The sequence below is a fragment of the Zalophus californianus genome, chromosome 2 (assembly GCF_009762305.2).
Source record: "Zalophus californianus isolate mZalCal1 chromosome 2, mZalCal1.pri.v2, whole genome shotgun sequence".
In the NCBI taxonomy this organism is placed as follows: Eukaryota; Metazoa; Chordata; class Mammalia; order Carnivora; family Otariidae; genus Zalophus; species Zalophus californianus.
The window spans coordinates 31,442,873-31,463,723 of NC_045596.1; the positions used below are offsets into that span (position 1 = coordinate 31,442,873).

A 20,851-nucleotide genomic window follows, 5' to 3' on the forward strand; every position below is an offset into this window, starting at 1 on the left:
CTGGTTTGTCTCCCTCTCTGAATTCTTCCCATTCAGTTTTCCCTCCCTTCCCCTGTGGTCCTCCACTCTATTCCTTATGTTCCACAGATGAGTGAAACCATACGATAATTGTCTTTCTCTGCTTGACTTATTTCACTTAGCACAATTCCCTCCAGTTCCATCCGTGTTGAGGCAGACAGTAGTTATTCATCCTTTCTGATGGCTGAGTAATATTCCATAAGAGAACTTTTGCTGTTTGTAGCTAGTTTCAGAGTAAGCTGGTGGGATGTTCTGCTTGTCTGTAAGGTATTTGTGAGTTGCAACAGCACTGTGTCCCAGCCACATGGGGTCTGCAGTTGAGAAGGGTACAAATTCATGAAATGTAAAGAGATTTCAACTAATAAATAGAAATTTGAGACTTGATGACGTAGGAAACATTTGAATTACAGGGATATCGAGCAGAAAGCATGAACTTCCAAGTCAGGCAGACATTGGTTGGGATCGCACCACACCTGCTTATTCACTGTCTGACCCTGGGCAACTTCCTTTGCTTCTCTGAGCCTTAGTTTTCTCTTCAGGCTAATCCCTGTCTTCTGGAATTGTCATCAGGATTAAATGCGTCTGTCTATATAAAACACCTGGCATGGTGCCCAGCACTTGGTAGAGGACCCGTTAATGGTCACTGTTATTATTGGCTATTAAATACGTGTTAGTCTTCTTCCAGAATACCTAGCCTTATAACATGGTGGTTAAGCCAGCCTGCTTGGGTCCCCGATCCTGGTTCTACACTTCCTAGCTCTGTGACATTTGGCAGGTGGCAAATGTGCTTCAGTTTGCTTTTCTTTAAAACTGAATACTTACAGTAGCTCTATCCCAGGGTGGTTGAGTGTTAAATAAGCTAGTACCCATAAAGCCCTCAGAACGATTGGTATGGAGTGAGCACTCTGTGAATGTTTGCTATTACTAATAATACAGTCATTGACTCAGAAGAAAACAGGAATATTACACCTTTAAAAGTAGGTGTCTTTGAACATTTCCTCAGTTCCTTCAACTTTTGCTTGCTATTTGATGTATAATTTGATGGTTGTGGCTCAGACCTAACTTATTTCAATGCATATTAAAACTTAAAAATTTTAAGTCTGGTGACACCATTTCATAAAATCTGAATGAACAGAAATTTTCTGATTTGACACTATGTTTAAATCTGTATTAAAAAAAGAAATGACCATTCTGAAATGTCCTTTTCTATCCCCAGATTACTCAGAACTGGGAGAGCTTCCACCACGATCTCCTTTAGAACCAGTTTGTGAAGATGGACCCTTCGGCCCCGTCCCAGAGGAAAAGAAAAGGACATCTCGCGAGCTTCGAGAGTTATGGCAAAAGGCTATTTTACAACAGATACTGCTCCTTAGAATGGAGAAGGAAAATCAGAAGCTGCAAGGTTGGTTTGCCATTTTTTTTAGAATGACAGGCCTGATAATTTATCTTGGCTCTGAAGTGAATCACATCAGACATATAAGTATGCTGTCTTTAAAAAGAAAAACAAGATCCTCTAGCATACAGACATATGTATATATATGAAATATGTTTACTTTTTCAAAGTCAAGTTAATGCTTTTTACTTTCTGGAGAGTTCATGATAATCTCACCAACTATATTAAATTATTCCTATATGGTCATTTTTAGCATAACATGTAGAACTTCCAAGAGACAACCTTCAAATGTAAGCTTCAACCCTCTGAAGAGTGTTTTTTGTTTTGTTTTCTCTCCCTCTCCCTACTTTGCCCTCAGCCACAGTCTGTGCTTGGCTGGTAGGTATGAACTAATCCTACACAAATCACTTAAGTTCATAACCTCACTCTGTGCATTTTTGGTGGGTTGTAGGTGATCTGAAGAGGACTAAGCTTTAGCGTTAGCGGAGTTCTACCTGAACTGATACCAAGGTTTTATATAGACAGACTCGTTTAATGCTGACAGCTCTGGAAGGCAGATATTAGCCTGAAGAGGAAACTGAGGCTCAGACCAGCCAAATTCTTGCCAGGGGTTATATCAGTATCAAGAATAAGACATAAACTTGCAAGTTTAGATTTTGTTCATTTCCTGTTTCTATACTGTTGCTTGAACCAAAAAATATTATTTTCCTAGTAGCTCAGAAGCTAAGTGGGTGGTCTGATGGAAAGAACATGGGTCTAGCAGTATAGAGCACTGGCTGGATGCGAAATCATGGTCATTTTGAGCAGGAAGTCAGACGTATCATCCAGAGGGAGGCAGTTGAGTTGTGCCGCCATGGCCCAGGGCAATTGTGCAAGTAGAGTACCTTTCATTGAACTTACTTCTTGACTGCAGATCTTCATCTTTTATCTTGAGATCTGTATAGAGGTGAAAGTTATTAAGACACCGAATCTGAAGAATAAGGTTCATAGTCCAAAAAAGTGTGTCATCTTTGATCAAAAACAAGAAGTCAGATACAAAGTAATAAGACCTTTTGTTATGAAAGTAGCTTCATGGCTGGAATGGGCCACTGACGGATACTGTGGGCTCCGCCCCCCGCCCCCCCAGCCCTGTCCCCGGTGTCAAGGCAGACGGGTCATCCCCGGATGGTGCTGTGGAAGGGGTGCCGCTCAAGGGGATTTTACAGCACTGAATGCTAAGTTTTCTTCCAGCTCTGTTTTCCTGCTGTTTTCTTGTGTGTTCTTGAAGGCCATTCTAAAAGCAGATGTCTAAATAAATCTTTAAAAAACAAGTAAAAGCAGATGTTGGAAAGAGATTTGACTGTGATGACATCACCAAGTGCTAAATGAGCATGAGCTGAATGACGGCTCTGGAGCACAGCACTCACACTCGTGTCTTTTGGTTGGGATTTTTGTTGAAAAGCGGAGAGGCAGTTATGTTCGTCGTGTAGGTCGTAAATCCTAATACTTATCCTGGCCAATCTTGGTGGAAATGACAGCCATGGAAAATCAGGGCGTAGCTGTAAAATGGGAATGGTGCTGGCTGGCTTCTTGGGATGTTAGGAGGCATCATAACTGCATCGACGCGATAAGATCAGTATGCCACAGAAGCAGAGCTTTTGTAAAGCTGTGTATGATGACCAGACAGAGAAGAATGAGCGGGGAAGAGTTTCGTCAGGCTCCCTGGAACACCTTGCCAGGTGTTGCGTTGTGTTCACTGGCCCTTCTGCTGCTTCCTTATTTCATCTGGCAGTGGTCAGTCCTGGCTGGTCTTTCGTTCTTGCTGTTTGAATTAATTTTCTCTTCTTAGCTCTTTAAAGTTCAGCATATGTTTACCTTTGTGGTGAAAGCATAATAAGCTTCTTTAATATAATTTAGAAAGCATGGTTTCAGTGCATTACAGTACCTATATTGCTGAGAAGCTTAATCATCAATAAGAACCTGACCATGAATTGCCTAAAAAACATTTGGTAAGCTTTGTTGGGGTGGGATGGGCACAGAACTTTCTCATTAAATATAGAAACAAGGGGTATCTGGGTGGCTCAGTCAGTTGAGCAACTGACTCTTGGTTTTGGCTTAGGTCGTTGATCTCAGAGTTGTGGGATTGAGCCCCACTTCTGGCTCCATACTTGGTGTGGAGTCTGCTTGGAACTCTCTCTTCTTCTCCCTCTGCCCCCCCCCCCATGCTCACTCTCTCTCTCTCACATAAATAAATCTTTAAATAAATACAGAAGCAAGATTTGACAAGAACCAACCAGGAGTGTACGGTATACTAGAGAGACAGTCATTCTATTGCATTGGGTTTTTTTTTTTTTAGTTGTTTTTTGTTTTTTTTAAAGATTTTTTTTTTTTTAAGATTGTATTTTATTTATTTGAGAGAGAGAGCATGAGCGTGGGTGGGGGGAAGGGCAGAGGGAGCGGGAGAAGCAAACTCCTCACTGAGCAGGGAGCCTGACACAGGCTTGATCCCAGGACCCTGAGATCATGACCTGAGCCAAAGGCAGACGCTTAACTGACCCAGGCGCCCCAACTTATTTATTTCTTTTAGGGAGAGAACACACAAGCAGGAGGGGCAGGGAGAGGGAGAATCTCAAGCAAACTCTATTTAGAGTGCAGAGGGGTTCAGTCTCGTGACCCTGAGATCACAAACTGAGCCAAAACCAAGAGTCGAACCTTTAACTGAGTGAGCCACCCAGGTGCCACTTTTAGTTGCTTTTTAAAGGAAAGTTAAATTGTGACTGGGAGTGGTTGAAATTGATCAGGTGTTAAAGCTGAATTGCTTGCTGTTTGGGAAAGAAGTAAGAAGAACATGTATGAGGGGGTTCTTCTATGCTTAAGTCTATTTCCTGGCTTTTGAATATGTAGATTAAGTATCTGTTACTATTCCAGAACCACTGCATCTGAGAAAGAACTAAACCACATCATCTAAATCCACTTCACTCCACTGTAGGCAGTTGGAAGCTGAATTCTGATTTCCCCAGAGTTAAACAGCTAACTTCTCGTGGTGCTGGGTCTAAAATGCATTTCCTGTCTCCCCACCCAACAGTCTCTGCCATGCCCCTCTGCAGGACCATTTTCCCCCTATTATAAATGAAGATGCAGGCAGCTAATGCAGGACAGGGTGTGGTTCAATACAGCCATGGTTTGGGGTTAGCATACTGTTGCTTGTTGAACTGACTCATGTCATTCAGAATTTCATACTTCATATTAAAGTTCATATTAAAGACACTATCTGGGGGCACCTGGGTGGCTCAGTCAGTTAAGCGGCTGCCTTCGGCTCAGGTCATGATCCCAGGGTCCTGGGATTGAGCCCCATGTCGTGCTGTCTGCTCACGGGGAGTCTGCTTCTCCCTCTCCCCCTGCCCGCCTCTCTGCCTACTTGTGCTCTCTTTCTCTGTCAAATAAATACATAAAATCTTCAAAAAAATAATAATAAAACACTATATCTGCATAATGGTATAACAACACATTTGAATTTTGAATTTTAATTGAATCGTAACTGAAGGTATTTTTTTAAAGGTTTTTGTCCTGTGTTGGCCGTAAAAAAATAAAGATTGAGCGTAATTTTTCTAAAATCTGTACACGTTTGGAGGTCATTTAATCATTGATGCTTCCAGCCTTTTAGTCTTTCCTTACTAAGTTTTTAAGAAATGGTGGCAGTTGGAAGAACATTTTATCTGTGAAGGCAGTGCTAATAGTGCAGGATTGGGGATGGGCAGCTTCAGCCCACCCTGTGTAATGGGCATAAATCAGACCTGAAGATTATTAGTTCAAAGTCCAAGTTCACTCATACATCCATGGTAAATGGTAATATACATTTTAGAGGACTCTTTTGCAAAGTTACCTTTGATCTCATGTAGTCCTGGTTGCCCTAGCCCCAGAAAGCACAATCATGGGTTTGTAGACCCTTATTTAATAATTTAAGCAGTTTGGTCTTATATCTAAAGGCCTTGGCTGGGAGCCTTGACGTTTGTCACAAGTATGCACCAACTGCCTTGCCTGATAAGACATTTTGGAGGCTACGGATCTTAGGCAGCAGTGTTGGGATACTCACAGCAGGATGGTGCTTGGGCCAACAGTGAAATACATGGAGTAAGCCTTTTCAACTGAATCTTCTGGCTCGATGGTATCGCTCTGTTGACCTCAGAGCGGTTTCCTCATTTTGCTTGCTGGGCTCTTCAGTCAGTCCCAAAGGCTCACAGCAGAGCTCACTGCCAGAGAAACGTCCGTTGGCACCGAGAGCCCAGTGCTACCTGCAATCTCTGTCCCCAGCAAAGCTAGTCCTGAACCCGATTTGTCATAGGGTTGTTTAGTGGGACCTTAAAAAACATTATCCAAAGTTAAGAAGGAGAAGAATAAAGTGGTAGATGAAAAATCACAGGTGAGGCAGCACCAGGCCCAGAGTCATTTGACTACCCACCAGCTGGTAAATAACTTTGGGCAAGCCCAGTACTTTCTGTGAACTTCAGTGTCTGTGTCCATGAAATGAGGGCTGGACGAGGGAGCTCTGCAGCCATTTCAGTGCCATCTTTTGGTGCATTTGTACCTGAAGGTGGTAATTAGGTCAGTTAAGTACATAATCCTTGCATCTAGTGAATCAGGTCTTAACTGTTAGGGGAGCATTAACCAGATTAACGGAGTTAGCCTTTGCTCAATTTCTAATATGGAGAAAGAAAATGTTTTATTTCATGTTATCAGCACTTTAATTAGTAAAGCAGTGTTTTATGCTTTTCCTTATTTGCCTTTATATTTTGGATAATTTGTGAGCACTTGCTGATTAGTAGACATTTTGTAGATGTTTAGTATATTTCATCTCCTTTAATCCTCATCAGAGCAACTCAGTAAGGTAGCTGTAATTCCCATCTTAAAAATAATAGGCACTGAAGTGTACAAAGAAGTATAGTGGTTAAGCCGGGGACCTTCAGATCCTGCCTCCAGCACCTCCTACTTCTGTGGGCCTGGGCTTACTATGAGCAGCCTCCTCTCCTCCTGAATAATGTGGGGGTAGGGAGAGTGCACGTATTTTCAGGGGGTTGGGGGAGGACAGACTCATGAGATGTTTGCATTGACTTATCAGTGTCTCTAGGACAAAAAATGACTTTATGCCAGGAAACGTAACAGCTTAGATGGAATGGACAAACTTCGTGAAAGGTGCAACTTACCAAAACTGAAATGAGAAGAAAAAGATCTGAATGGCCCTGTATCTGTTAAAGAGATCACATTCGTATTGGAAATCTTCCATTCGGAAAACTCTAGGCCCAGAAAGCTCCACTGGATTCTGTCAAACATTTAAGACCCCCGATAGATATATGCCTCATCCCAGAAAAACTGTATAATTAAGAACAGCAAGCTCTGCCGGGCAGTGGAGAAGGGCAAGGGCCCCAGGTCCCTCCACCTCCTGCTGAGGACAGAGGAGGAACTACTCAGCCTCTGTGCCTCAGTTTTCTCACCCAGAACTCTGCCTCAGGAGTCGTTAGGGTGAAATGTTGCTAAATATAAAGTACTTAGGACATAGTCTTTGCTTATTATATCATAAAAGACAGTAGTTGGTCAGTTCTCCAGAGGCCTAGGTATTGGCTTATACTTAGCTATGCATCCTACCTGCTGTCTAATACACTTGTAGTCAGGATCTGAGATGTGAGATGGAATGGATTTGGGGGCTGATAGCATTACCACTGTGTCGAAATAGGATATAGTGGTTTTAGATGGGAGTGAAATTGTCTGGTCGAATCCTGAGAATTGTCAAGTTAAACTTTTCCTTTATTGATTCCTCTCCCCTCCCCCACCCCATTTTGGTAATTTAGGTACATTTTTAATGCAGTTTAAGCTGAATAAGGTTGGTGGGAAATAATAACTACCTTCATATATTTGGGGCAGTGTCCTATGAGAGGGGCAGATTTCCTCTGTTGAGCTGCGGGAAGCAGAAACATGACTAAGTAGAAGCTACCTAAGGAGGTTTGGCTCTAACCAAGGAGGAACTATCCTTGGAGGGTCTCTCCTGGTTCAGATGAATAAATTTTGTTGGTCTCTAAGCATGCCGGGCACCAGGACTTTTAACACACAGCTCCTGTCCTTGAGATATTTGCAGTTTAATAGGGTAGCTGTGGAGATTGCTGGAACTGGACAGGTATGGGATGTACTGTAATAGTAGAGCCAACAGGACTCATTGTGGGTGATGAAGAGGCAAGAGAAATCAAGGATACCTCCCAGGTGCATTTAGTTTTTTCCAAGGTAAGGAAAATGGAGTGGGGCAGGAACAGTGACTTTAGTTTGGACCTGGTAAGCTGGCTGTAACAGCTTGACATCTCAGCAGTGATGTGTGAGTAGGCAGCCATAGCATTCTCTCTAACATGTTCTTAAATGATGTCTTCTAGCCTCTGAAAATGATTTGCTGAACAAGCGCCTAAAGCTCGATTATGAAGAAATCACTCCTTGTCTCAAAGAAGTAACCGCAGTTTGGGAAAAGATGCTTAGCACTCCAGGAAGATCAAAAATTAAGTTTGACATGGAGAAAATGCATTCGGCTGTTGGGCAAGGTAAGCTTTATGGGAAATCCGTCCAGTCATCCTTACCTCACATTGATGATTGGGGAGAAGTATGGAATAAAAAAAATATGTTAAAGTCCAATTTTGGTGGCCATTTTTCTCCTAGTTACCATGTCTTTTTTTTTTTTTTTTAAGATTTTATTTATTTATTTGAGAGAGAGAATGAGATAGAGCATGAGAGGGGGGAGGGTCAGAGGGAGAAGCAGACTCCCTGCCGAGGAGGGAGCCCGATGCGGGACTCGATCCCGGGACTCCAGGATCATGACCTTAGCTGAAGGCAGTCGCTTAACCAACTGAGCCACCCAGGCGCCCTCCTAGTTACAATGTCTTTCCCCAGTCTGTTTCCAGATATCTTAATTGATGTAAATTTTACCACCATTAGTATTCCTCTTAATTAAAATGCCCAGAAGCCCAGAAAACAGGAAGAAGATAGGAAAACAGGGCTTGGTTGCCTACAACCTAGATGATGATGACATATTCTGAGTTAAGTGGTAAAGTGAAAACTGATTGCATGGCTTCTGTGAGCACTCTCAGGAGACAAGAGAATTTTGTGCAGACTTCAGACAGGCAGTCCCAGGTTTAGATCCCAGCCCTACTGATTTGCCTTGTGATCCTAGGCAAATGGCTTAACCTCCCTGAGCCCCACTTTCTCCATGTGTAAGATGTGGGTGATGACAGTGATTGCTTTGAGCAGTAAATTAGCTGATCCCTGGAAGCACACTGCACATGCCTGCTATTCTGGGAGGCCCGGGTGGGTGGGCAGTATTTGCTGTTTGTCAGTGCGGTCTGCGGATTGTGTGCCCGTCCACACGTGACTGGACTGAGTATAAAACTTGAGACTAAGCACTTAGAAACTTTTCCAGCAATTTGATGAGGGTAATCCTTAAAAGAAAAAAATGTGGGGTGCCTGGGTGGCTCAGATGGTTAAGCGTCTGCCTTCGGTTCAGGTCATGATCCCAGGGTCCTGGGATCGAGTCCCGCATCGGGCTCCCTGCTCAGCGGGGAGCCTGCTTCTCTCTCCCTCTCTCTCTCCCTCTGTCTCTCTCATGAATAAATGAATAAAATCTTAAAAAAAAAAAAAAAGAAAAAAGAAAAAAATGTGGACTTATGTTGTATCAGTCTTTTCTCCTGTTTCATGTTCCTTTATAAATTCACTTGTAGTGTATTTTATAAAAGTACCAGCAGTGGATTAGAACACTTCAAAAGAAAACAAAAATTGGTTCTTCATCACAGCTAGTTTGAGTAGCTCCATTTTACATCTTAACTTTGATGATTATTAGTGTTTGAGTAAAACAACTATTTCTTTTAAGTAAATGTATATTAGCATCTGCTGGCAAGATCGGAGCCTTTCGGAGTCTAATCTAGTGATTACTGAATTCTGGTCAATGCAGTCATGAATAAACCAAGAGTTTAGACCAAGCTTTACAAATATGTATGAAGCTTACAGTTTTCTTCTGACTTTATTAGCAGCTCAATGGAAGAAGTTACACAAGTGTAATTCATCTCTAAGACAGTGGGTGAGGCAGAGCAGTTTTCTGAAGCCTACTATAGGCATTATTTAAACTTTATCTGAATTTCCCAGCACCAGTTTTAGTAATAGGTTTTTGCTAATTATGACTTTCCCCTTTCTATGGATAAGGAAACATGGCTCAATTGCAATGGGCCTAGGGCCACAGAGCTGCTCACACACCCGTCTGCTAGAGTTCTCGCCATTGCACGGTACGACCTGTGGTTGAACCTGCCTTGGCAGTGCTCTTCTCAGAGACCAGACATGAGGCAGGTGGTGAAGAGTCAGGCTCCAAATTGGCCAGCGGCTCCCGGTGTGACCTTTAGCGGATGTCCTTGCCTTTTTGGGCTCAGCCTGGCTGCTAGAATGAGAGGCATAGACCATACTGAGGGTCTCACAACTCTCTTCCAGTTCTCACATTCTTTGTGTCCGTAGTGGTTGCTGGAGGCTTACCAGTGCCCCAGATGGCCCCAGATTGCTGTCTGGAAAAAGGAGAAAGCAGAGAGAGGAATGAGTCTGTTCTTTCCCTTTTCACTATTGACTACATGATGGTCTTTAGGTGGCTTTGCTTCTACAAAAGGTAAATCACATAGGTCTGTGACAGCTCTTCCAAGTGTTTGAGCTTCTTAGAAGCCTGGCACCTGGATATATTGGTTTTCATTATGCATTTTATGAGGGGGAACTGATGGAAACACTCTGGCATCTGGAGGCTATGTAGTGAAGTTTAGGTTAGGTGATTGTATGGTCTGTATGCTGAGGGGAGCCAAACCTGGAATCCCCTCTGTACCCATTGGCATGGCCATACTGCCTTCCGTGGCAGCTCTGTTTCTAACTGCACAAAGGGCTTTGTCAGTTACTTGGCTGGTTTCAACATGTAAGATGTAATGACTCCAAACAAATGCCCACAGTCCATCTTGTAGCTCAGAATAAAAAATGAGATTAAATCAGAACCACCCCTTTGGCCTTTTAGGTAGAGGCCAGGTTACCAGGAGCCTTTAAAAGAGAAGACAGTCCTGTGTGGGTGATGAGGCCCTTCCTCCTAATGATCTGAGGACCCCCTAAGTGATGGAAAAAAGGGATTTATAAGCTTTCCAAGTTAAAACTGGATCAGAGCAGCAGGATTAGGGTGTCAACTTGGAAGAAAGAAGAATAATTCTGTGGAGTTTTAAGTAACTCAAAACTTAGTTTGGGTTTAAATGATTTCACTAAAGACAGCAAGGTAGAACTTTATGAACTGGCACATACTTGTTAGGAATGAGATTGTGAAAAGGCCACCCGAGCAGTTGGCAATATGGGCCAGATGCAAACACTCCTTACCTTTGATCCAGCAACGCCACATCTAGAAACCTGTTCTGGAAATTAATCAGTCAAAAATGCACTGCAGTAGGACGAATGCTTATTGTGGCATTATAGAGTCAGAAACCAAAACAGAACCCAAAAACCCAACCATGTGACCATCCTGTGCCATAGTCCTTGAAAGTGATGCAGATTTATAATTACTGATGCAGAAGATGTCTGAGATAAGTAGTGCACGGTCTCACAGTTGTATTTCTCTGTGTGCACATATGTAGGAAGCCATGTATGACACATTTGCAGATATCCGAGTAATAGGATGACCATACATCCGGTTTACCCAGCATAGCCCTAGTTTACAGCTTGTCCCAGTGAAATAATTAATACCTTCCTCCCTTTGCTTTCAAGAGCTTCCTACTTTGGGTGGTGAATTATATGTTCGCTCTAGTTATGAGTGGTTTTTCACTTTCTTTATATCTTTTGCATTTTTAGAAGGGCTTTTTAAAAAAAAATGGTGAGCACAAATTACTTTTGAAGTTAGTAAAAATAAAAAAGGTATTTACGTTTGGGGGAGAGAGGCCTCCTGTCCACGCCGAACCCTGCTTGCAGGCCAGGGGTAGGAGTGGGTTACGAGTGAAGGCAAACTGAGCCTGGGGAAGTGGGTGCCAGGTCCTTCTCAGCAAAGGCACTGGCTCCAACTTGCATGACTCTTTGTTTTTAAATCACAAAACCTAAGCTCTCCTATACCAGAATATGTGGTACAGTCCAGTGACACAAGGAGTATTCTTTTCCTCCAAAAAATAAAGATCTGTAAGATAATGAGAATGATTTAGTAATAAGAGGAAATTGGTCATCTCATACTTTGGGAAAATTTCCCAGGCTGAAAAAAATACTTTGTGAAAAGCCCCACTATAAATCACTTAACATGTTGACTGCTTTTCAAGCCACATTTACTTCTAACATAGTTTGAAATGTTGAGGGCTTGCGCGTGCGTGTGCATGTGTACTCACACCGTAAGGTATTCTCTGAGCAGGGACAGCAGAGAGAGGAGGAGTGGAATAATATACAAAGGCAGACGTCAGGGTGTATTGGTTTCCTGTTGCTACCATAACAAATGATTACAAAGTTGGTGGCTAAAACAACAGGACTTTTTTCTCTCGCACTCCTGGGGGCCAGAAGTCTGGAGTGGAGGTGTTGGCCGGGCTGTACTTGGCCACTGTGGAGGCTGCTGGCATTTCTAGACTTGGGGCTGTGGCATTGCAGTCTCTGCCTCCTGGTCACACTGCCTGCCCCTCTTGCCTGCTCCCCTGCGTCTCTTATAGAGACCCATGTCGTTGGCTAGGGGACCCGCCTGCATAGTCCGGATGATGATCTCAGTTCAGGACCTTCATTGTAGCTATAAAAAACTCTTGTTCCAAATCACATTCACTGGTTCTGGGGGTTAGGATGAGGACATGTGTTTCTGGGGGACTACACAAGGTCATGAGATGAATGCTGTGAGACCGGCATTTAGAGAAGGTGTAGATGTGGTCACAGTTAAGTGTGGCCCTGGGTATCTCCCACAGGCTCACCTTTTTTATTCTTTTACAACTGGTATGTGTAAGGGAAAAATCAAATTACTTACCATACCTAGAGTATTTATTTATTTATTTCATAAGGTTTTTTTTTTTTCCCAAGTATAATTTTTTTTTTCCATGCTGGGCATGGAGCCCAGTGCAGGCTTGAACTCAACGACCGCATGATCAAGACCTGAGCTGAAATCAAGAGTCAGATGCCCAACCGGCTGAGCCACCTAGCCACCCCACCTAGAGTATTTCTAAGAGATGGCTGAGGGATTGTTCTAAATAGTTCCTTGTGGATCTGGTAATAAATGACCTTGAGTGTTCTCTGGTTCAGAGCCACAGATGATGATTTTATTACTGACTGCCAGGCAGGAACACAACATACATTTTTCCAGTACCCCTCTGAGGAGCAGCTTGTCTGACTGTTGTGACAGGGAAGACATGAAGAGGGAAACAGCAGGTGCTTTCTCTGCTCTGCTCCGAACCAGCTGCTGGGTGATCTCGGGTGAGGGATCTGTGCTTGTTGGCCTCATTTTCTTCGTCTTTACCATGAGGATCATCATCCTCTTTCCCTCAGCAATGACAGACTGCTTAGAATGGTGGCAGCACCTGGTGACCTCATGGTAAATGTCACCTGCTGCTGAAACTTCCCTCAGACGTGGCCAGTGGAAAGCCAGGAACACAGCCTCCCTGGGCAGGCGCTCTGAGTAGCTGGCAAGTGTACAAAGCAGTCGCAATTTGTCCCTAAACTGCAGCTTCCTTTTCTTTCAAGAGAGCTCCTGTGAGAGATGAGAAAGATTTGGTGTCTTATTCTGCAGGCTCCCTTCTCCCCCATTTCCACATCTGGGCCTCATAACAACAGCAGAATGGTGAACCAAAAAGTTTTGAATCGAAACCGTCACTCTTGTTACCTAACTTTGCCTTAAATAGCATCATCGGCTTTAAGAGAACTTTTCATAGTTTCAGATGACATTTTTAATCACTTTGAGTATTCAAATCACTTGTGTTTAAAACATGGAAGAGAGGCTCTCGGATAGCTTTTCTTGTTTTCACAGATTGGTTGAATGCTCTGCGAGGCACATTTATGTGGGCGGTGTCCAGCTTTTCCTCCCTTTCTCCGCCCACTTGGCACGCAGTGTCTAAGCAGCATTTCCCGATTAGACTGCTCCCTCCCCAGCTCAAAAACATTCCGTAGCTCCCCACGGCTGCTCAATAAAGTGCAGGTTGTTTATCCTTCATGTCGCCTCTTAATAAAACCCTTCCAGCCTGACTGCCACCTGCCTCCTCCACACGTGCGCACTGTGCCCCAGGCTTCTAGTTCCTTCCTTCAACTCGTCTTCTCTCTTCCTCCCACACTCTGACATCTTGACACAAGTGAAGGATTCCACGACCTCTTGCTCTCCTTCATCTGAACCCCCTCACTCTGCTCACCTCCCTTGTAGGAGATGACGTTGTGCATTGTAATTTTATGTGCCTGGGCGTCCGTCCCTAGAACGTTACGAATTGGCCCTAGATAGGGGCTCGTGTCATTCACCAGTTCATCCCTTCCTGGGTCTAGCCCAGTCCGAACAAAGTATGTATTTGAGAGCTGAAGGGAAAGTGAGGGGCCGGGGAGGTGGGGGAAGGATGGGGCTGTGGAGGGAGGCAGGAAGGGGAGCAGATAGAATAGAATTTTGGTTGTTTCCTTTCCATTTCGATGCTGTTAATCCATATGGAACAAGAGGTTGGGTCAGTGGAATGAAACTGAACTCATCTTCATTATTAGGTTGTACTCTGAGCATAAAATCTGTTTTCTGCCCGCACCCCCCCCCCAAGGTGTGCCACGTCATCTCCGGGGGGAAATCTGGAAATTCCTAGCAGAGCAGTACTGCCTTCAACACCAGTTTCCCAGCAAACAGCGGCCAAAGGACACGCCGTACAAAGAACTCTTAAAACGGCTCACCTCCCAACAGCATGCGATTCTTATTGACCTCGGTAAGTCTGCAATCAATGTGACATGAAAATGGAAGCTTCACTCACCTGAAAAATGTGAAGAGACTGTCTGAGTTATGTGATCTGCCTTTAGGTTTAGCAATGAAAATTTATCACTGAGTCTTTGAATTGGAAAAGCCCTGGAGTAATCACAGGTGCCTTCAAGTATATAAAAATCTCTCTTTTGTCTGGGCAGCTTGTGAACTCTGCTCTGCTTGAAGGCTCTGGTCGTGATCGTAGTTCAGTTCAGTAATTCCAATATCGATAGGAGGTTTTATACTCCACTGAAGGAACATTCCGGAAAACATAAGTGTCAGAACCGATGTTGGCCTAATTACAGGATTACAGGAGCCACTCCCTAGTCTTTACTAATTACAAACAAGACTTACTAGAAAACTTGTAGAAAACAGTTGTGGGTGGGTTTTGGGCCATTTTATTTTGGGAACAGGGTGGCAAACTTGTCTCTTGAACAGCGTTAAAAACACTAAGATGGAACCAGTGTATTGGCTATATCTGCAGTTGCCCCAGTGAAGGACTCGTGGAATTAGCATATCACTAGGGTGTATGAAGGAGCCCCTGACTCGTCAGTGGCTGTGAGTGGGGTGGAGGTGGGGTGCTCCCAGGAACCCTGCCGGCCCCACGTGGCAGGAGCTCGGGCTGTGGTCCTGCTTCTGGAACGTCCATTGTGGCTGCTGCCGCCAAGTGCTCCTCAGAGTTGCTGTCTGTGCTCACAGTGGCCTGGCTCTCTGAGCTTCCTGCAGTGTAGCAGCCAGGAGGGAGGGAGGCTGTTGCCCAGGAGTTTGAGGTGTGGGCTAGATGAGTCATCATGGAGTCTTACCTGTCTAGCCACGTAGCAAATTAAATAAAGCGTTGACTTCATACAAGTTCTTCTCTAGGTCCAAGCTCAGTCCTCTCCAGGAAACTGCCCCTGACTCTCTAACCTCTTCTCCCACCTTCAGACTGGAGTAGGTGTTTCTGTCAAGCCTTTCTGTCCCACCCCGTGCTGTCCTGCCATGATACTTCCCGTGTTTCTTATTGTTCCGATTATCATTTTCAGTTAAAGCTAATACGTAACTTTACCTGGGGCTGAATGTTGTGTAAAGTTACTTAAACTCCCTTCTTTAGTCTTCGCAACACGATTAGGTAGGTGTTGTTCTGTCCCTGTTGAGAGTTGAGAAAATTGAACCGCAGAGAGGTTAAGTAACTGGCTTAGAATAACAGCTGGTGTGCCACTGAGCTGTGGGACTGCAGAGCCTGCGTGCTCTTTAACCCCCCTCTCCAGCCACTGTCCTCAGTTACCCGGCAGCGCCTTTTAAGGGCCCTTCTCTGCTGGCTGGCCTGAGGCTGATGTCCTAGTGTTCCCCCAGCTCTGAGGACAGAGCCTGTCATGGGAGATGCTGGAGGAATCGGAGCTGTTGAACAGGGGGCACTGTGCTAGCGCCCCACTCTCACCAGACCCCCATGACAGCCTTAGGGGATTGGCCCTGTGGAGCAGGGACACACAGTTAAAGGGCAGGACCTGGCCCCTCTGGAAGGCAGGCCCCTCCTTCCCAAGGCCCCCTGAGCCCGGAAGCCCTGGGCGTTCCCATGGAGACGGCTGGCTGGGGGGACAAGTGTGAGGCACGGGGCTGGAGCCCATGTGGCCCACTGACTCCCAGAAAAGCAGTTTTGTGAACTGGCGACTGTGTTTGCTAATGGGATGACTAACAGAAAAATGACATTATGTTCTTATCATGTGAAATGAAGTGAAAAATGAGAATAGGTGGAAGGGGGTGGGAGGCACAGCCAGTTTCTCCATCTGCCCCCCACTCCTTCCTGGGATGAGACGAGGAGGAGGGAGCACGTTTTGCCCTCCTCCATCCAGATGTTCTCTTAGTTTCCCCTCAGTGTTCCTCTCTCCTTCCCTGGGTAGCGTCGACCCTCTGCCTCCTGGTGCTCAGACATACTTTTCTGCAGAGGTGGGAGAAGAGGCCACGTCAGCGCCAGGGCCCGGGGTGGGGATGCCTCCTCCGCCGGGAGCCCACTGCAGACTGTCCCCCGGTTGGCACTGGGTCCGTGTGAACTGAGACTCTGCCTTTTCTCGTTCACGGGCAGAGCCAGACGGCACTGCTGTCCTCTGGTTCCTGCCTTCCTGCCACCCTCACCCCTCTGTGCCCCCCACCCTCACCCCTCTGGCCGCCCCCCCCCCCCCCCCCCCAGCCAGCTGCAGCTACCCCTCTCTGACAGCACTGGCCGCCTCCAGCTCACTTCTTCCCCAGTCCTGGTCTGGCCTGCACTTCACATGCCCTCCGGATACCCGCACAAGGCCCAAAAGAAGCTGTTTCCAACAACAGTACATTTTCCAAGTAGCCTCCGTGCATCTCTGCAGGTTTTATCCAGGGCCCCTACTGGAGCCTGACTTCTGTCCTGACTGGAGCTGGGGAAACCACCGAGCAGCGGGGCCCAGGGTACGCGGCCTGTGAGCTCCGCTCAGTCGGGTGCAGGGAGGCCTCACTTTGCCATCTCTGCGAACTTCACCACGTCCCGCTCATCTCTCACCAGCGGGCGGCATTTGCCCAGTGGGTTGTTTGGTCTGCACGGCAGCTAACGCGAGACCCAGTAAAGGTGCGTCGTGCTGAGCAAAAACAAGTCAGCATTTCAGTTTTTCTTAGGAAGTGGCCTCTATGTCCGGGCTGGAAGAACAGAATGCCTGTTGGTTGGTTGTAGTTTGGGTCTTCATGAGTTTCTGTTTTCCTGCCTCTTGCTTTCCTTTCTGAAATTAGCTGTTAGTGTAGTCAGTTTTTCATAAGATGTTTTCCTCCAAAGAGTAAGAGTAGCAGACTCTGTAGTCAGGCAGTGCTTTATAGCTTTTAAAACTTACTCTTAAGCTTTGTCCAATTTCAACTTTACCCCCTATGAAATTGGGCACATGTTATTTCCACTGTAGAGGTGATAAATAAAGCCCAGAGAGGCGTGTGTACTTTGCCCAAATTACAAGCTACGCAGTGGCACAAAGTTCTGGAACCTGGGTCGTCTTAGTTTTTGTATCATGTCCCTTCCAGAACACTGTACAGCTTCTCGCTTTCTTGGAGCTGCCTACTCTGTACCAACGCAGCTTTTCCTGCCTCGCGTTACGTGGCAACGCACGTTCAGAGTTGACCACACCCAGCCAAGAGAAAATAACTTCTCTCAGGGCTGAGCAGAGGGTACTTAGCAAATCCTTCTCAGTTTAGGAACCTGCCCCACCCATTAAGTCTGGTTCCAGCTGTAGTCATTTGTGCAGCCCACAGGTAATTGCAGCCTTTCTCTTCTGAGTGGACAGCATGGACACCAAGCATCCTGCCCCCTTTCTGTGCCCCCACTTCCACACTAAAAGCTGCCATTGACTAAAAGTAGCAGCTGGGGACCCCTTTCAGGCTCCCTTCCTCTATCCTCTACCACTTCAGGGGCTCCTCTCCCTGACATCCCAGCCCGCACACCTTCCTGCCCTCAGTACGTCCACCCCTGAGGCTCTCCAGCTTCTTCCCTGATAGGAGGGATTTAGCCGGAACAAAATGTGAACAGATCCAGAAACGTGGGAACACCGTGAAATCCAAGAATGGAGACAGGGACGGCTCCTAACCCTTGCCCACATCGATTACTTGTGTTATTAGTCTGTGTTTCATAGGTCGGTAAAGTGGTAACAGAGTTGATATACTCCTCACAGGTCTGGTGAGTCTTTGGTGACCAGAGGTAGTATTTTTCGATGGACTTCTAGAGACCCGCCATCAGTGACACCTAACCGGGACTAGCCATGCCCATGCTGCCATGAGAGGCAAAGCAGATGTCCAGAGACGCGGTTGGCTCCACAAGCCAGCATGGGGGCTATTGTATTGAATTTTGCTTTCACTTAACATAGTTTAACCAAAGGTCTAAAACCTACCTGGTATCTTAAAGGAAAGGAGCTATAATCCAAGTGTTATAAAGAAGAATTTCCTCCTTGCTGTTTTAGAGTCCATAAAAGATGAGGAGGAGAAGAGCCTCCAGAATGAAGGATGGTCTGAGAGTGTTTAAGAAGACTGGAGCAGGGCAGGCAGGGTTTTCCCTTCTCCCTCCCTTTCTGGTAGTTTGCCTTGCTTGGCTGCGCCACAAAAGCTGAGTCCTGTGTGCTTTGGGAAGTAGATGGGTTGTTTATGAGCAGCAGATGGGTGCTGAGAGCGAGTACCACCTTCTGTGTCATCTTTGGGTTCAAGTCCCACATGAGAAACTAAAAAGCGTTAATAGCAAAAACCAGAAAAGTACCTAGAATTTGCCGTGCAGCGATCTTGTTCTAGAACACCTGTCTGTCCAACTGGGGACGTGCCTTTATGGAGATGAGTTGAACAGTCACAACCCGAGTGTAATAAATTCCTACACCAATAGCTACGTACATAATTCCAGAGGGTCTGTCATTGTCTCTGGTATTATCAAGAGCACATCATGATAACATATTGCTCATCTAAATGGCATATCGATCGCTCTTCAACCTCAGAGTGACGGAACTAAGTGTGCATATGATAAAGTGGGATGACCTCATCTCCTCTCGTGGGGGTCTGAACTCTCCCTGTATCCCTCATGCCGGTCCACAGTGTGCTGGCAAATAGCCAGCTCCCGACACCCCTCAGAAGAAGTCCTCAAATAGAATTTGCAGACTCCCCCCTTGACTAATTAATTGTAAGCTACCAACTTGGGGTCACTGATTGTGGAATTTAGCAGAGATGTGCCCAGACACGGGAGGAGCCGGTTTCAGGGCTCACTGGACTCAGCCAAATGTTTCCTAAAAATGAGGTGCCTATAGAAGAACTCTCTCTCTGCCCCACCCCTGGCTCCGCTCCATCTCCTTCAGTGATTCCACAGGTAGTTCAGAGCACCTGGTACGTTCCTTGCCCTCTCAGAAGTGCGCCTGCTAGTGGGGAAGACAGACACGGAACCACTGATAACCCCGTTATTTCATGAAAATTGTGAGGAGTTATACAAAGCATATTTTTTCTCTCTAGTCCTTCTCACATTCTGGTGAGAGCGAAATGCAGCAATCTAAGAAGACCTTCAGATCACAGGTCTTGTCAGGGAAGGAGACTTGGAGATCCTTCGATTGTTAGGCTTCCTCCTCTTCTGCCAATGGGGAGGCCAAGGGTCACGGCAGAGGGCTGCTTTGTCACCACCGCCCCTGTAGATGCAGATATCTCCAGGCTCTTGGTGAAAGAGGCAAGAGACAGGACCTTGTTTGGCAACTGTGGGGGCTGCTGCAGACTGAACAGCCTTGCGGGTGGCCCCGTGTGTGCCCGAGAGACCTTTGGCCTCCTGGAGCAGCTGTAGCCAAGTGAACAAAGCTGTGGGGACCGGGCTCTCCCTGAGATTAAGTCAGGAAGGTGTGGACAGAGTAGGCTGGAATGGCGTTTCTCCCAGGGCCAGGTAGGGGTCACTTGCAGGACCCCTTGAAGACCTTGTGAAAAACACATTCCTAAGGCCACCCTCGCCAATGTGCCGCCGAAGGAGAGTTTCTGGGTGGGGGCCGGGGGTGTGCACAGCCACAGGTGCTCAGGTCATTCTGGATGTGGTTCGTGTTTGAGAACTGCTGGAAGGAAGCTCATCCTCACCCGCAAAATGACAGAGAAGGAAAGATTCATCCCCGGAAAACATCCCTTAGAAGGGTGAACACATAGACTGTTGAGCACTACGTGAAATTAAGTTGTAGGTCGTTTAGAAATATGTCTGAACCATGGGTCTCCTTCTAGGTCTTTCTAGCACGTGGCTCCACTTAGACACACAAGACACAAAATCATTACACGTCTTTTTAATACAAATCAGGAGTTTCTTTGTGCTCAGGTTTGACTCTTACCACTTTGCAGTCTCCTTCTGAGGGTGAGGGAGACTCTGCCCTAGAGAGAAATCTAAAGGGCCTGCATTTCTCTACTTGGTAGCAAATGATAAAATGGAGTTTAAAGAAAGCAGGTCCCATACTCTACCTGGCTGCATTTGTAGGGAGGGTTTCATAATTTTTATTCACTTTCCTTCTAGGTTGGCAGAAGCGAGGGACTTTTCCTAAGCTGGAGTCTCGAAGTGCCAGGGCGCTGCTCCCAGGTGGGCAGGTGGGGGTGCTCCCTTCTATAGCCTGTGTCATTGAGTCAGACTCTCACTCAAGAACCTTTTCACCGGCTTCAAACAAAAACAGTAAACAGCTGCTTGCTCGTAGCTAATGTGCTTTGAGTGAGCAGTGAGGTGCAAGGGGCTACACATGTTCTCATGTGCGCACTGCCCAAGACTCCAGTCCCGTGCTGGGGATTCACATGCACAGATGTGGTCTTTATAAAAGGAGTTTTTTCTTTTTTTCCTTCACAGTGCTAACTTAGTACCTTCCACATGGGGTTGGAGGGTTGCAGTACCCAATACTGGATTATATGAATGCAGATGCAGATTGTCCAGGAACATTGTTAATCTGCCTGGTCCTTTTTCTGCTCACGAGGCCTGCCTCCTCCGTTTACTGGGCGTGTAGTCAGGAGTGTGGTTGAGCTGTGGTGGTATTTTAAAAGGACTATAATAAACACAT

At 45.9% G+C, this 20,851-nt stretch overlaps 1 protein-coding gene across 6 annotated transcripts in view; it reads left to right on the forward strand.

Moving 5' to 3' along the window:
- The window catches only part of TBC1D1 (TBC1 domain family member 1), a 226,589-nt gene that overhangs the window by 176,326 nt on the left and 29,412 nt on the right, over window positions 1–20,851 (forward strand). For all 6 annotated transcript variants that reach the window (XM_027598091.2, XM_027598093.2, XM_027598094.2 and 3 more), the window contains 3 exons: window positions 1,235–1,420; window positions 7,804–7,965; window positions 14,152–14,310. In XM_027598091.2, the coding sequence (XP_027453892.1) occupies window positions 1,235–1,420; window positions 7,804–7,965; window positions 14,152–14,310 (507 nt within the window). The remainder of the gene's footprint in view (window positions 1–1,234; window positions 1,421–7,803; window positions 7,966–14,151; window positions 14,311–20,851) is intronic.